Raw genomic sequence first — 17,606 nt, 5'->3', positions numbered from 1 at the left:
CGCTGGTAGATGTGTTTTACTCACAATATGGGCCACAATATGAGGCAACAGTTACTACGAAGTACGTGACAGCAGTGAATAGGAGTCAGAGACTTTAGTTAACCCAGGACGAGCAATAATATATTGTAAAAACGTCGATTATTTCGTGTATTGATATTGCAAATGATGAATAGATACGGACAATCAAAGGAAAAAAATATGCATTAAAGTTAAAGCCCTATTTCCTCTAGACAACAACAGCGCTGAATTGCGAAGTGCTTAAAACAATTCATGGGCGACTGTATTACTCCAAATAATGACACCTGAACCATCCGGTTACCGAAAACCAAGACATTAAACCAGCACACTAAATTACAGGTACCAATCCATTTTTCACGACGTCGTCGACGAAGTTCACAAACGACGGCATGTGGCGAGAATACGAGATTGCGCTAGTTGCGCGCTGAACTACTTTTCGACTATTTCTACGTTTTTGCACCGGATGGCGCCGTAGATATGTCAGAACCAGACTTTTACGTAATTGGAGTATTGTATTTAAAATACTGTATTTTAAATACAATTTGCAGTATTTTGGTACTCTACTCGATACTTTTTGTTTTACGTATTTGTACTCTATATAAAATACATTTTATAGTATTTTCTACTCGATGCTCTAATTACATATTTTGAAACTCCCTCTTAAACTTTCTATGTCTCGTATTTCCATTATCTTGCTTGTTCAGTGGAAATTTCGTGAGTCCCTCGGACTTGACCCGGACATTGGCCCTTCTTGCAAGTCTCCATTTAGAGACGTTGCCCCGTGTGTACTAATCCTTAGCGAGAGAGGGTTCTGTTATGCGGGCCCTGACGCCAAATTCTGACCTCGCCGAGCAGGGACCTGCTAGAAGTTTGCTTTGTTCTGGGTCAAATATACTTAGTGGAGTTATGTGGTATCTCTGTCATCTTTTTTGGACTTGTGTTTAGATGACTCCTATCACACAGCGGCGGCTTGCGTAGTGTGCGGGGTTTAGGTGACTCATGTCACACTGCGGCGACTTGCCGCATCGACCAGTGACCGGTGACTTTTTGCGTTCAACGATAAGTAGAAAATCATTCCGCGTCCATTCCGTTCAGGTTTTCGCCTTTAGTTCTGTGGCAACGGGCTGTCTGGTCGCCCATAAGAACCCTTTTGTATGCTGTAAAGAGAACGTCGTGTACTCTGTTCTTTTGGAGTGCAGCACTGTCTTCGGAGGCTCGGACACGGACAACAGCGCCGTACAAGAAGTGCACAGGTACATGGACGACGGGGACTCCGAAATCACGGCATTGATGAAGTATATCCTCGACTACGTGAACTCTTCTGAAAACGCCGCTGTGCCTTCCAGTGCACCTGAGGAACGTCTGTTCAGTATTGCGGGCAGTGCTTTTGCAGAGGAAGAGGGGAAAGATGTCAGACGACCATTTTGAAATGCAATTGCTACTGCGGGCAAAGAAAGTGTACGCTTAAAACACAAGACTGCCTTGCTTGCGAGAGGTACTCGATCATCTTAATTGTATTTCAAATACTTTTTGAAGTATTTTGTACTCTATCTGTCTATCTTAATTACATTCTAACGTTAGTATTTATTATCTTATCTTAAATACATTTTTGAGTATCTTGTACATGTCTGGTCAGAACGATAATTCGGGATTCTTCACAACCACGAGACTTACAGAAAATGAAACCATATGAGAAAAAATAAATATTTGTGCAGTGTTGATTTTTCTCCACTGCCACGGAGGCTTACATGCTGTGTGGAAAGTTTCAGCTCACAAAACGGCGTGGTTTTCGAGACACCGAATAAAAACTACTCTGAAGACATCCGGTTTCGTTTTTCTCCCTCGCATACTCCTTGCCCCAAAGATCCTCTATGTACGTCATCCGTCACGTGAGCATGAGGTCCCCAATGGACACAGTGCGGCGCAGGACTGCGCCGTTGCTGGGAATGCCGAGGTTATTTTTCTATTAGTGTACTGAACCGAAGGCTGCGTCGTGATACCTGTGTTTACATTGACGCTACTCTGCATTTTACTCTGCGTAACGTGTGATTGCTACTCAGAATCATCATAATGGGCAAATGCAAGCACGCAACAACCAACTATCGCACAAACTGGGATGCGCAAGTCACGTACGGCCGTGCTCTTATGCACGTCACGCGAGAGATCGCTGCGGCATAGAAAAAATTGATTATAAATCGCACGATACGATTTCTTCCGAAATATTTTGCACGGTGGTTGTGAGGAGTATTATAAATCATAAGACGGTGTTTCCTAGACCCATGTTTTCGACCGGTTAGTAGTTTGACATGAATAGATAGTGCATTATCTGCTATGTGAATAATTGCTGTCAATGTTAGCTCCGTGCGGCAGGGCAGCGTAGGCTGAGCACATCCGAAGCATGTCGCACTTGTACGCACGCATGAATGACAGTGAGTCTGAGATTTCCAGTGCTGACCGCTGCGCTTCGACGACACGTGCTCCAATGCCCACAACCTCCCGAACTAAATGCCCCTTTATGGACAGTACTAAAAGCATTATATGTACGAGAGGTGAGCTCAAACGTAGGTTGGCTGTTTGGCAAAATTCTGTAGAACGTACAGGTCTGAAGGAAACTGAAGAAAAATAGCATACGCTCTTTGGCTGCACGTTGAACATATGTTTATAAGTCTCAAACGTCGCCACACCAGCATTGGACAGCTGTTTCGGCCTTATTGGGCCTTCATCAGCAATGCGTAGGTGGGCGACGTTTGAGCGAGTGGCGTCGGAAGGTCACGTGGAACGTGATGTCCTCCCGTCAGGGTGAGTGACTCACCTCTGAAAGCCCAGTGCGAAGCCAGTAAAGTATTAACTGAAGAAAAATAGCATACGCTCTTTGGCTGCACGTTAAACATACACTCTTAAACCCGTACCTTTTATTGTAACTTTTAGAAACATGCAACTTCTGTATAGACGTAGATTTCGAGATTTCTTATAGGTTAAACCACTGTAACGTATATTTAGAGGTTAAAAGCGACCAAAGTCATGTCTTTAGACGAATAGAAGTTACATCTCGGAAAAAACAAAAACATCTTGTTGTAACTTATAAATGTACCCTCTACTCCGACACTGTAACTTCTAAGCGAAATCTCCAACGATAATCTCTTTGTTAGTTTCTTATCGTTTGTTTTCCTTTTGTTTTTCAGCATAATGCCGCGTTTCAGCCTCCCATTCGAGACGACAGTTGCGAATCTACGCTGCTATTTTTTATCTGTTTCAGCGTCACCTATACGTCAACTACATGTTATCAATGCTGTATGAACACAGATTATAAGTTCGCAGTCTGAAATACAGATAGTATGTTTCTTTCTAAAGGGTGGAAAACAATTGTCAATGCCGCAACCACCAAGATTTCCGATTTCGCTGCGTAGCCGAGCCTGGTCTAGGTCTATCCACACTGGGAGCGGTTTCCTTGAAACTACGCTCGTCGTCCGTCCGTTAACAAGCGTAATCTGTTTTAATTAGTGGTTTTCCTCGCGTTTATCATAGTATCGTCAGGAACACCGGAAAAGCTAGATGTCGCTAGCAAACAAGTATATTTTCGGTGTTCTGAGGGGAAAGTGTAGTGAGTGCGAAGATTGCAAAGAATATATAACCGAAAACGAACGTCACCACCGCAGCCCTAATTCACACACTTCATACACTGGGTAAGTGTACATTTTGTGCTAGGTACGTGCGTTATTTTGATAGCAAGAGCTCTTAGCGCATGTTTGTTGTGATTATGACAAGCGTTTTGCGGTCCTGCATATGAACGCCACTTACGCTTGCTAGTTTTCTGCTCTTACTTGGTCGCCAAGTCAATACATTGGCGTGCATTTTGCGAGCTGCGGATATATGCATCGATATATATAATTCGCAGCTTCCTACTTGTTGTATTCTTACGATATTCTAAGACTCAATCGCGGAGTGAACGCCTTCCCGCATTTATGCTGCTTTGTACCTTGTGCTTTGTACGGATTTGAATGGTTCCGTAAATGTTACTGTCATTGCCCAAACTTTTGTTCCCAGGATCCCACATGCAGGTTCACATACCGTCACCAGCGCAATGCAGTACCTCACAAACTCGTCCCAGAGCGCCTCCAACGCTGATAACGCAGTAATGTAGTGTTTCCTGCGTTACTGTACACTCATATTCCTCAAGGTTGTGTGCGTTTTATGTAATACTGTATTGCCATTTGCGCTCGCCTCTGCAACACGAATGTGGAATAAATTTTTTTCTGCTGCAATTCTCCATTTCGTTGGGTGTGTTCAGCTAAGCAAACATAGGTCAGTTGTTTTGACTCGCTAGCTTCCTCGCACTTTTATGCATTGCTTCTCACTTAGAAGATAGTTCTTTTTTCCACATACATGGTAAAGCTACCATGGTTTCTCCTCACATCAGAATCGCACTTGTGCACAATGTGTCACCTCTCTACAGACTTCTGTTTTTGTAATATACATATGTTCAAGATCTCCTTTTCTGCTGGTTCATTTTGGTACCTTGGTGTGTTCTGTAAATGTCTGTCGATATCCCACGCACAGTGTGTTTGTTTTTATTCGCATCACACCAGCGCTCATTTGACAGGTGGGTTATGTTAATTTTCGCAAATTAACCAATCCGTAGTTACAAACATTTCCGACATTTCCTGACGCATGTGTTTGTAACTACGGATCGACTAATTAGCAAAAATTCACATAACCCACCTGCCAAATGAGCGCTACTCTGTTGCGAATAAAAATGAACATCCTGTATAAAAAGCCGCACGTTGGCGTAACCTTTACGGGCAGGTGCTGGATTGAAGGCCGTAACCTCTAATTAGTGGGTTTCCTTGTAACTTTTATAAAAGGGGTCGCTCAGAGGGTACCTGGTAGCTTCTGAAATAGAGGGTAAAATATTGCGATTTTTTACCCTTTACTAAAGGGTACGGAGTTAAGAGTGTATGTTTATAAGTCTCAAACGTCGCCACACCAGCATTGGACAGCTGTTTCGGCCTTATTGGGCCTTCATCAGCAATGCGTAGGTGGGCGACGTTTGAGCGAGTGGCGTCGGAAGGTCACGTGGAACATATGTTCAACGTGCAGCCAAAGAGCGTATTCTATTTTTTTTCAGTTAATACTTTACTGGCTTCGCACTGGGCTTTCAGAGGTGAGTCACTCACCCTGACGGGAGGACATCACGTTCCACGTGACCTTCCGACGCCACTCGCTCAAACGTCGCCCACCTACGCATTGCTGATGAAGGCCCAATAAGGCCGAAACAGCTGTCCAATGCTGGTGTGGCGACGTTTGAGACTTATAAACATAGGTCTGAAGGAAAGCCTTTTGTGAAGCGTGGTCACATGGATTTTATGGTGCAACGCTTCGCTATAAACGTCATAAACGTCGCAGAATCGGGGGCGCTCCTCCTATCCTCGAAATAATGCAGTGACGATCAACTATAATCTCGCGGATGGCTCTACCTAAGCCACGCGGTGAAGCATATTATACAAGGCGCAGAGTTACACTTGTGTCGTGCGTTTGACATGGTCGCTAAGGTACCGTGCAAAGTTACCTGAATAAGCATTTGGCCGCATAGCAGATGCTCATCTCCTTCCAATCCAGCTCTGAAAAGTACTGTGTGAAGAGGAAGGCTGTGTATGTGGCAGATACAAAGGTTGCCAGGGTCCCGAGGATATCGTACAATACGTCCCAGTAGCTGAAGAAAGAATACGCAACAAAAATTTGAAAATCGGCGCACCTTTCTGTGTAGTTGAAGCGCCTTAAATCGCGGCCGTGTACCAGAAAAATTTAACGGAAGCAAAGGCAAGCAGACACGTGCAACGCCTGCCGTTTGACATGGACGCTATTCTCAACAGTTCCACACTACGCACACGAATTCGTCACATTTCACAATTTGCCGCATTGCTTCTTTTGGTAATCATGACGATTTACACGCAAGACACACTAGCTGTCCAGTACAAAAAGGCTTCTCTCGTATGCCTTAAATAGCCTCCTTCAAGATGTGACCACCACCATGCACGAATGAATTCTATTTACGTAGTTCGCGTAATTCGCGTTCGTGTCTAGCTTGTCCTGCTTGATATCTTAGCGACATTAACTCACTCTTCAAGCACTGTATGAAGTTCCGTGCAAACGAAGAATCTGTGAGAATTGATGACCATAGCGTAGGCTACAACGGCAGGGACCCCTGAGTTGTAAAAATATTCCAGAGACCAGTAGGTGAAGTAAGTGCCACACACGACCACAGCGATTGAGGAATTGCTGCCGATGACAGCAACCACTTGCAGAACCCACATTGTCGCCAGGCCCAGGAAGAACCCGGCGAGCAACGCTACCAGTTGGTGGTACAAGGGGACCAGCAGGATGGAGTTGAGCTCAGCTGGAGACAAGCAACAAACGTATGTGGGAAACACTCGGTTTAGCAGAAGCATTCGTTACGGCAAATTTATGTTCGAAAAGGTGACCGTGAATAAGAATGCATGCGATTGCACTGCTTTACGGATATAACGCAAAACGAAAAAATAAAATAAAAAGAACAGAAATCTGAACCCGAGGAGTTACTTACGTTCACGGTCGTCAGTATAGTAGCCAAAGATACACCAACTCATGGCAGCATTGAAGAGCGCCTCCGATTGAATCATGGTTGCCATCACGGGAAAACGACCTGTTATGAATCAGAAGGCGGTGTAGAAACCGTTCTTTTCAACTTCACTTGATTGCTTCATCTATAGCCTGCATTGCTTAGCCTTGACAACGATGTTCTTAGCACCTTCCCCGCCATTTAGTATTATCAATCCCTGACAAGTACACCCTTAAAAATGAACTTCACCGCATAGCACGCTCCTAGTCAACTATCATCTCGAATGATATCGTTATCTACCCTGCTTCGTTGAAAACTGGAGGCGTATGCCTTTTTGTGACACTTATGCAGTTCATAATTTTCACAAAAAAGGTGTAGCAGTGTGGTTCTAAGAGTGTAGCACTGAAAAAAAGCACGGAAGACCGAAGTTTACGTAGTCTCCTGTAGCAACGTGGGCTGAGTACGAGATTCCGCCCTGAACGTGAGATTGAGCGTGACGTATAGGTTATCTGAGAATTGGGCCCGTTGATGACAGTTGAATGGTGGCAGTTGAAGAAAAGGCACCAGCAGTGGGATTAGAAGCCGCACCCTATGATTGCCAGTTAGAGATGCTACCACGGCGTGCAACTGAGCGTTGTGAGGAGTGTGTTGTGTTTGTCCTATGTTGAATTGCCTCACCCACTACAACGTGACAGCTCTACAAAATCAGACCATCGACAAAAATCAGACCATACAAATTAATAAGGTATTGACAGAAACATGACAACGAACACATTATAACGAGATGAACAATAAGAACTCTGTTCATCTCCATGATGCACCAATGATACGACAATAAACGCAATTGGAACTGCCCATTGAAGAGGTGACGCTGGTGCTGTGTATCACGTAGAGTCACTGGATTGGGGAAAGTACCGACACCCTTTGATCTTTACCGCCGCGACCTTGGAGCGACAATGGCTGCCGTAGCATGCCAACACATTCAGCGGCCGCCATTGTTGCTCGAAGATGGGAAAGGGAAAGCATAGCCTTAGTTTCCCCAATCCAGTGACTTCAGAATTACGATGCGATGTATCTTGGCGCTTTTATCTGCGGCCGAACGAAGTACGGCACAGCCTCAACCTCTCTAAAAAAACAGAAAAAACACAAGAAAAAAGAGCAAGCAACCTTTTCATACGCAACTTGCCAATATCGTTACCTTCTTTGAAGAGCTCATCGCTCATTGGCAGTCGTTCAACGCAGGACATGAAGACGCCGAAGAAAACGCACTCTCGGAAAGGCCACGTGCCGTCAGAGACACGATGCATGGCGTACACCGTAGACATGAGCAATGTTATGCCTGCAGGAGACACAACGCTTTCTGTATACCGGCAGGTACTGACACAGTATCGTGCGTATTGTTTGCGTCCATGAGCAGAGTCCAAGCGCTGAATCGCCACATGCCTTTCCACAATTCCTTCATTGTACAAACAAGGTGCACAGCTTACTGAATGTTCCGATGGAGAAGACAATGATCTCGACGTGGCATCGTCGGAAGATGTAGTTGTTGATGCCCTGTGTTGTGTGGACGACGAAGGCTGGCAGGAAGACAATGATGGCCTGAACGCCTAGCCAGCGGACGTCGTGGTCGTGATGCAAGCGCGCACTCAACATCAAATAGGTCGACCACGTGCTCACCACGAACAGAAACACCAGTACGGTGTACGGGATACTGATCTGCCGCTGGATGGTTTTCAAGAACACTGGCACAGAAAGAGATGGTCACACGTATTCACTAAGGCCCACAAAGACCACCCCGATACTGCACCTACCAGCAATCGTGAGAAAAGCGAAGAACCTCAAGTAGTCTGCAGTGAAGAATCCGTGACTGCTGCAAAATAAGTTCGTAAATTAACGCGCTGTGCCGCATGCTCGAGATTCGACACTGTTTGCGCAACCGCTCTGGGGCACATATAAAATGTTTACAACTAGCTTCCGCGAGTTTATGGGGCTGGTATGTCAACGTTCAGTACATGTACGTGAGGATTGGCAGCACTGATCTAAACTACCTACCTCAATGTTGGTGAAGAAAAGTGGGAAATCACTACCCTCCGAACACAACAGGTGTGCGTTAGAGAGGAGTCAAATGGGACTGCACAGCCGCATTAGGTCAAGGAACTTACTCTTTTTTGGTCAAGACGTCAAAGAGTATCTCCTCAACATCTGTAGTGTCCATGGAGTCCATACTGTCCGTACTGTAAAATCAAAATAGAAGACATGCGATCGCTAGATGTAGAATAAGATACATAATTTAAAAATAAGACAACCTCAAGTGCTCGGGGAACGAAGAAGGACGTACGACTAAGAGCTTCCTTCCCGTCCTTTTTCGTTCCCCGAGCACTGGGGTTTTCCTATTTTTAATTATGTTCGACCAAACAGCCCGTTTTTTCTTCACTCTATTTAAGGCATACATACTCCATTGGCAGAGTTCGGCCCTGCAGCTTAAGAACTGCGTTTCACAGGAGAAATTGTGTCGGACGTCAAGGCACCGGGAGCAGAATACAGAAACGAGTGACTAGCACCGAGCACGAGAGAAGAATGCACGGGAGCAATACCTCTTCTTCGTTCCACTACAACGTGGCAGCGACAGCTGGATCTAGTAAATATGGGCACTGAAGTGAAACTGTGCAGCTCAACAAATAAATAATCACGTTAACGATGGTGCGTACTGAACGCATCAAGACGTGTTCGATACAACACCTGCGTGTCACTGGTAGTGGTGGTTGTGGTGGTGATGGTGAAAGGGCTCGCCGTTGTCGGCCTCACAGATGTGGGCAACGTCAAGACTGACGCCCTGGGGAATGTGCGTCCTGGGCCGACTTCCAAGGGAACTGTGCCACTGGTACTAAATTAGAAACATTGGTTCCACGTATGAAACTCTGAGCGCTACCAGTACAGTCACGTTAGAGTCTCCGAATCAACTGTGCTGAGCAGTTTTACAATGGAGTAAAATTCAAAATCCACGAACGTCCAAGGAAGTCCCTCCAGGACATAACGGTATAGCTGAAACAGTTCCGGGAATGGTGCAAAAGCAGCACTGCTAAGACATCCACCGTCCTTGACCGAATCATGGCGATGAATCCGCATTACTGTGAACAATTACAGACCCAATGAAAAACATATATCTAAATCACGGAGGTTCGGACCAAATCAGCCGAACTCGATAGCAGCAAATATGTTAATAGTTGCAGGAAGATTCCCTCCTTCCTGCAGCATAGACTCCACGTCTATACACACCACGTTTCTGTCACACATACGTATATGTCAATACATATTGAGAGACAGGAAGAAACGGGAAGATTACGATACTGGTATTTTATATTTATCAACTTCTGCTGTCATGCTGCAAGAGGTTGGACGGCAACAGCCTTCCGAACTGAATGCTGGTAGCTGCTGATGCAGGAAACGGATAATACATGCATCAGCGTTAAGATAGGAACGACAAGAATTGTTGCTTATCGTCAGGCTGCAAGAGAAGGTGTAATCTCTGCAATGTAAAAAGTTGAGCATGTTGCTACTGCATGGCATATATCATAATACTGTCTCACACACAATCGGGCAGCAAACTGCAATCTGTGTTCTAAGCGAAGTGGTCTCCAAGAAGGAGCTGCAGCTGGACCAGTTGTTCAGCATGATGCACATCGGCTGAGTATCTAAGTGTGTACATTCATCATGGGTTCTTGATTTGCATCAGCTTGTATCTCCTCACTGCTAAAGAGTTCGCATTGCCTGTTGACATCTAGACGCTGTGCTTGCGCTGGTGGGGTTCGTCAAATGTGGTGTGTGATGTCACTAACCCTAATACAGTCCACAATGACCTATCACACAACGGAAAACAGAGCACCACATTAAAAACAGTGTCGTTAAATTATCTAAATGTCAATAAGTCCGTGAACTTACAACTGGCCTATTCAATGTAGGCCATAGACATATTGTTGAAGTGTTCCAGTGTTCGAAAGTGTATACTAAAGGAGCATGAAAGGGATACTTTGAATTTTTTTTTTACCGTGTAATATTAACATATTACCTTCAGCACATGTCACGCAAAAAAAAAAAAATAATTAGGAAGTGCGATCGAATTTCCCGAGAAAATTCAAGATGGTGCGCAGAGGCAGCAATTTCGCTCAGCTAACTCTCGGACTATTATGATGTCAGGTCAGATGATGTCAGGTCACTGGGGTCTCCACAGGTGGCGCCGTCACCGTGGAACATTGACGTCTCGCCGAGACGCACTGTTAGCGCCGACCCAAGATCGTGTAATTTCCCTACGCCAGGCTGACGAGTCCCAAGTAGGACGAAACAGCTGTACTTGGCTGGGAGTGCACGATCATATTGTAAACATATGCTCAACGTGCAGCTACAGAGCTTCGGCTATTTTCACTTTGTATATGTACTTGCTAGCTTGCACTGCGGCCTCCACAGGTGGCGCCGTCACCGTGGAACATTGACGTCTCGCCGAGACGCGCTGTTAGCGCCGACCCAAGATCGTGTAATTTCCCTACGCCAGGCTGACGAGTCCCAAGTAGGACGAAACAGCTGTACTTGGCTGGGAGTGCACGATCAAATTGTAAACATATGCTCAACGTGCAGCTGCAGAGCTTTGGCTATTTTCACTTTGTATATATATACAGTCGACCCCCGTTTATCCGGACTTCATTTATCCGGATCCCGCGGTATCCGGACAAAAGGCACGGGAACGGATTTTCCTCCATGTACTTTGTTCTCGTTTATCCGGATTTCAGCTTCCGGACTCGGACAAGAATTCCAGGGAACGAAAGTCGAAAATTCTTGTAATCCAGCTTCAGTTATCCGGACTACCGTGAGTAAGAGGAGACGCTGACCCCGCTTCTTCACCCTTTTCGCTGTTTGGGGGTTATTCCCGTCACACGTCAGCGAGTTACATTCCTCCGTAGGGGAGACAACCGTGCACCATGACCCCCTTTTCTATTTGTGTGCGTTGGGTCATGTTGACCAGTCGAGTCATTTGGAAATACCTCGAGCAACTGTCCGGTTCTAGAGGGGAAAACTCCAACCCGAGGGCCTGCTGCTTACGGCCCGTCGGCCGATGAAGACATTCCCCTAGCTGAGCTGCGATCCCTGATGCAAAGGCTCACTGCGACTGCGGTAGATGATGCTGCGGTTTCTGACTACTTTGACGTTGATAAGGATGATGACGCGTGTGCAGCTATGACTGATGACGGTGTGATTGCTGCTGTTGCCTCCGATGATGTGCAGCAAGACGGTGCCGATGACGCCAGTGAGAAACAAGGCTCCGACATTGATACTTTGCGACCGCTCTGACATTCTCCGAGCAGCGCAACAGCGTGGCTCAACTCTATGCAATTAGCAAAAGTTTGCAGGAATCGAGCGCCTACACTACTATGTAACAGCTGTCATTGACGAGATTTCTGTGTTTTAATTAAACCTTGCTCTGTAGGACGTTTCTAGTCGGTCGTTTCGTTTATCCGGATGCCCCGGTATCCGGACGATTTCGCCGGGAACGGCACCGTCCGGATAAACGGGGGTCGACTGTATATATTGTGGGGATTCGAAATGCGAGCGTTTATTGCGCTGACGATGGTGATGTGGATTCCCGGCAACTTCTTCCCGGACAATGTCACGGACCAGAAGGCGCAGATCACTGAGCGATGATGTACCATTCGTTGGCCCATACCTAACGTACGTCTCCCGATGTCGAAGATTTCTAGCATCCTGGAGTTTCTTGCAGAAATCAATGATATCTGTTACAGTAGCGAGGTCTTTGCTCATAATCAGCTGGAAAGCGTCCTCGCGAATGCCCCTGAGGATGCAACGAATCTTCTCGGCATCAGTCATATCCGGGTTACAACGTTTGCAAAGGGACAGGACGTCTTCAATATAAGACATGTAGTACTCTTCGTTCAGCTGGATCCGGGAGGAAAGCTTCGCCTCAGCGTCTAGCTTTCTAAATGCCGGTCTGCCGAAAAGATCGCGGAAGCGGCTTGCAAATTGTCCCCAGTCTCTGAATTTTCCCTCGTGGTTGAGGAACCATGTCTTCGCTACACCGCAAAGGTAAAAAGCAACATTAATAAGTTTGCTCCCATCGTCCCACCTGTTGTGGCGGCAGACGCGACCGAATTCGTCTAGCCAATCGTCGACGTCTTGGCCGTCGAGGCCGCTGAAGGAAGGAGGGTCACGTTGCCTTACGACAGGAGCGGCAGATGCCGATGTTGTGGCCTGCGTGGCAGGAACAGTACCGTTACCAGCTGCGACGGCTGGAGCACTGGTGGCCATGGACAGTACTCGTGGGCTTCGAAGTTCCAGGTTATGTTCCAGGAAGAAGTTCCGGGGTGCGTCTTTAAGCTGTAGTAGGGCTGCCTTGAGGAAGGGATCGATGAACGCACCTCCGCCAAGTTGAGGGGATTCGAAATGCGAGCGTTTATTGCGCTGACGATGGTGATGTGGATTCGGCTCGCGAGATCTGTCTCACAATATATATGTATATACAATGTATGTACAATGTATATATATGGAACGATGCGACAGCACCAGAGGACACGTGTTTCGCCGTGTTTGCGGCTCGTCTGCCCTGGGTAGCTGCGCATCGTTCGGGATTGGCAAAACCAGGGGTCACTCAGCGAGCGATATACACCTGGGAGGGTGACTGAGCACTCCTCAATGCCACAGTGCAAGCCAGTGAATTATAAAGAGGGGAAAAAAGCCGAACTCCGCGAACTCGCAGTCTGTCACTGAAGGAAAGAAGATCGAGCAGAAGAGAAAACATGCAAAGGCGCAATGAGAGAAATGTTCAAAGGAGACTCCTGAGCAGCGAAATGCGACGTCTTTCTTCGTTGTCGGCTTATATAGACAAAGGGACCAAGGACGCGCAATAAATATTGCTGCACAGCGAAAGCGGAAAGTAGCGAGAATAATTCCGGCAATTCGTGAGCGATCCATTGGGAACACCATATTCGGTGTGTCATACGAGTTTAGTGAGATCGCCTATGCTCAGTGAAGTGTCTCAAGAATTTTAACTTATTCGAGTAATTTATAAGCAATTCAGCGAATCAGCAGCAATGCTATCTCATTACGCCTCGCTGCATGAGCAGAGTTCCCCAGTATTTTTTTTAACGTTGACAGTAACTAGTTTAGCTTAGACAGGAGATGCTTACCCACAACTTCTACCCTGCTTCCTTGCCGGTACACGTCTTTATTCATTCTGCAAAATAGCGTTAGCAGAAAACAAATGCAAAAATCCTGCGATGTCAAAAGGACTACACTAACGAGATAAAAGAAAGCTGTACCGGTGAACACGACAGGCAGCTCTGTACACATATACACAAAGTTGGTATAAAACAAAATCAGAAGTCCCACGCTGGGTTGTTACTCGATTTGAACACGTCCTCAAATGACTGCCCACCACTATCCACTCTTTCTGTCTCCACGAAGAACTCTTTGGCTACTGATCCGTCACCCCAACCATGTTCATTGTCAACGCTCGGCTGTGTAAAAGATTCCATCAGGTCTGCATCAAAAGACGGAGAAGACTTCTGCCGTGACTCGCTGTGCCTCTGCCCGAATTCGCCGGACCCACCTTCCGAGAAGGAATCTAAGAGTCCCCTCTGCATTTCGCCCATGGATCCGGACAGTGAAGAAGGTATGGCCCGTGTTCCTCCACTGGATGACCCGTCGTTCCAGGAGGACTGTACAGATTCCCGTACGTCCGGCACAGAAAGATCTTGTAAAACCTGTCGAAACTTTTCGTTGGTGTCCTCTTTTCCATCTGCTTTCTTTGACAGCGTTGGAGACTTGTGCTTCTTCTGTCCTTTGTCCGACTGCGGGGACATGCATTCCGTTAGCTCTCTGTTAATGGCGTTGAGTGTACGACAGCATGCCCTTCTGATATGACTAATAACTGGTGCGAGCGAAAATTTCTTCTCTGATGGTGCTCCTCTCATTGATTTCTTTTTTGTCTTCGATTTCTTCTCCTGGTTCTGCTTTGAACCTTTCTGGAAGTTAAAACCCAGTTTCCAAGAGTTTGGGGAAGCTGAGTTTTCAGTTGACTTGGCACTGGACTTAGCACTTGACTTACCCGAGGACTTTGTGTTGCCCTCGCTAGACCTGCTGCTCTCCTCAAATACGTCAGCTTCTTCCTCTTCACTGCTGTCGTCGATAGCGTCAAGTGATACAGTTGATGACGATGTGGACGTGTCAATGCCTCTGGCATACTTGTCCTCAACTACTGCGCTGATGCTGCATGGCATCCTCTTAGTTGCTGGTTGTATTGCCTCAACAGTCAGAACGGATGCCATGCTACCCTGGTCATTCGTTTCATTAGAAGGATTTTCAACAGGACTTTCAGATGTCACTGTGGGCTCAGAAGTTTCAATGTCCTCCGACGTTGGGTCTTCATGTGTAGGAGGTGGTACATCGGATGAAGAATCGACAATGTCTTCCTTCTGCTCCGGCTCTTCTTTTGAAATGGCTGACTTGGCGACTTTAATTGGCTTCCATTGACATTCAATAACTTCTACCGGCTCAGGTTCAGGCTCTGCTAGTAATAGTCGTTGAAAGACTGCAGTGCCTGTGAGCCATGCTGGCAGAAATACTTCGAGGGTAATTTCTGGGTGGTGGTGCTTGAGCTTGGCGTAGGCCGACTGCCATAGTGCGCAGGATCTTCGAAAGATCTCTTTGAGGAACATCCAAAGGACGACAACCATGAGGAAGACACAGTGGCATAAAACGCAATAGAATTGAACCAGCCCGGTTATTATCTGAATCCAAATGAGCCTCGGTTCAGCCTTGGGTTGTTCCCAAGCATCAACTTGGCCTCCGCCGCCAACGTCGAGTTCCATTTGGAGCTTGACAGGCTGAAAATCGGAAAGAAGTCATTGTGTAGAGGAGATTGTAAAACGTCAATCAAGTAATTTTGGTTTCTATACCACTAGATTTCTATGTCTATGTTTTGATCATCTTGTCAAGACAGCTGTTTGCTTGTTAGCGAACTGTTTTTTACAATGTGTTACCAGGACGTCACGAAAGGATGTGACGTGACGACGCCGTTCACGTGAAGTACCATGTAACCCCCAATAGTCCTGCAGGAACGCCGTCGTCTACCATAGATACGCTTGGTATCCCTTCCTTTTTTAAACATCAAGAGAACTGAAAATGTACCAGTTGCAAAATTGTCCCCATTGAAATGGCCCAGGAATTTCATCTTGGGGGGTGGGTATTGCTGTCCCGTAGGTGGCGGGAGGGGGGTAGCTCACCCGTATCTGCTGTTTTTGTCGCTGTCTTGGCAGTTCTGGCAGGTGCTTTTTGTTTCGGGGGCTGGGGGGCGTGTTGCAAGGTTCTTGGGGGCGTTAAGAGGGCGTGGGGGTGCTGGGAAAATCCCTGGCAATATTGTCTGCGCAGACGCACTCACTGAACGTCAATGGTAGTTCTACAACGGTCATACGTTAACGATATGGATTAAGCTGAGACGGACTCACTGCCACGTACATAACCCCCACGATTTGCATTTATTACTTACTAGTCGTAGGCCATGCGGTGTCTGTGAGTATCGGCCCTTGTATAGAAAATGATATCACGTCGTGCGATCAGACGAAAAGAGCCCGAATGGCACAGCAGTATCAGCCCCCCCCCCCCCCCCATGAGATTTCTATCAGTGGTACCAATCCATTCGTGGGCTACACAAAGAAAACCCTGGAAAAACCTGGTCCAGGTTTTTCTCTGTGTCGCCAATGAATGAACGCGTACCAACCGTCCCGTTTAGTATTACGTCTAAGTGCTACCAATGCGTGAGACACACTGTTTATTTGCGCTTCGATGCCAAGTTTCTGTCCGCTATACACTGCATGACTTGAAAGTGTGCGTAATACCTGCTAGTTGACTTGCATCTAGAAGCGGAGGCCTACATCCCTTGGAGGTAGGAGAGTATATGAGGCTAAAGCTGCATCGCTGGCAGTTCTGGCAGTTGATGAGCCCATGCCTCCAGGCCAGCAAGAATCCAGGAAACGACAGTGTCTGTGTCTTCGTCTTCCTTGTTGGGTCCACTGTCTCGCAGATTTTCCTAGGTGTATTTACCTTGGCCTCTTTGCTCTTCAGCGTACATACAGAACACATTCCAATGGTTATTTCACCGATTTTCGAAGACCTTTAGACGGTCAATAGATATCATTTGCCACGCATCAAGAAGAATGATGCAGCAAGCGTGAGTTATAGGGACCCAATTAGCGCAACTGAGACGTATTGCCACTTTTTTTGCACGATGTTTGCACCCAGTTCACCGCATGCAGCTATGAAAAAATTGACATAGGCGCAGCATATTCATACGCTACCAAGTGAACATCTGTACAAAGGTTCGTACGAACCACAGAATGGTGTCAAACGCAGCAAAGTCGCCACGCAGAAACCATTGCCGCAGTTCGCATCGCCAGAATATGGGTTCCTAGCAACAATGTTTCCCCTTTAAAACTACAATACAAGGTTTACACGGCAGAAAAGGGCCAGCTTCAATAACCAATTTCATTTGAAGGGATGGTCGCATCGAGAAACCCATCTATGAAACCGATACCACTACGTTCGGCATCGGCCGACAATCCGCCCTGCTAACTTTTCGTCCGAAATGTGCTTAGATGTTATACTCCTGTCACACGAGATGATTTAGTGTCATTTTCACGTAGTGCACTCCAACCAGCGAATGTCACTTTCACTACGTGCTTGCTACACGGCTTAAGTAAGTGTCACTTATGTAGTGATGGCAATTACGATAAATAAGAATAAACAGCGGCAAAATTTCCAGGCGTGCGCCACAATACGTTCCTCAGAATGTTTTCTTTGATTTAGAAACACTTCCTGTTAATTTTCTTCCAACATTAAACAAATTGGCCTCAAACATGTGCCACAACAAAAATGGCCGCTGCTGGATTGCTGAGAACGCGAAGTTCTCACAGGCTGTTAACGAGAGTAATGA

General features: G+C 46.4%; 2 protein-coding genes across 3 annotated transcripts in view; both read right to left on the bottom strand.

The window, feature by feature from the left end:
• LOC135386181 (uncharacterized) overlaps positions 1–9,165 on the bottom strand; it is a 28,510-nt gene extending 19,345 nt beyond the window's left edge. For both annotated transcript variants that reach the window (XM_064615953.1, XM_064615954.1), the window contains exons 1-8: positions 9,068–9,165; positions 8,776–8,847; positions 8,425–8,483; positions 8,101–8,355; positions 7,812–7,952; positions 6,599–6,697; positions 6,136–6,412; positions 5,585–5,728 (exon numbers count right to left, since the gene is read on the bottom strand). In XM_064615953.1, coding sequence (XP_064472023.1) covers positions 5,585–5,728; positions 6,136–6,412; positions 6,599–6,697; positions 7,812–7,952; positions 8,101–8,355; positions 8,425–8,483; positions 8,776–8,847; positions 9,068–9,072 — 1,052 coding nt within the window. In that variant the 5' untranslated portion in view covers positions 9,073–9,165. The remainder of the gene's footprint in view (positions 1–5,584; positions 5,729–6,135; positions 6,413–6,598; positions 6,698–7,811; positions 7,953–8,100; positions 8,356–8,424; positions 8,484–8,775; positions 8,848–9,067) is intronic.
• Positions 9,166–13,821: 4,656 nt separating this feature from the next.
• Positions 13,822–16,681, bottom strand: LOC135384125 (uncharacterized). The gene is made up of 2 exons (XM_064613343.1): positions 16,513–16,681; positions 13,822–15,501 (listed from the first exon to the last, which is right to left on the bottom strand). Exon 2 carries the CDS (start codon positions 15,484–15,486, stop codon positions 13,993–13,995), a length of 1,494 nt encoding a protein of 497 aa, XP_064469413.1. The 5' UTR covers positions 15,487–15,501; positions 16,513–16,681; the 3' UTR covers positions 13,822–13,992.
• Positions 16,682–17,606: the final 925 nt, after the last annotated feature.

This window comes from Ornithodoros turicata, chromosome 2 (genome assembly GCF_037126465.1).
Source record: "Ornithodoros turicata isolate Travis chromosome 2, ASM3712646v1, whole genome shotgun sequence".
Taxonomy (NCBI): Eukaryota; Metazoa; Arthropoda; class Arachnida; order Ixodida; family Argasidae; genus Ornithodoros; species Ornithodoros turicata.
Note: the sequence above shows the minus strand (reverse complement) of the source record. Positions and strands in the feature narration are given on the sequence as shown.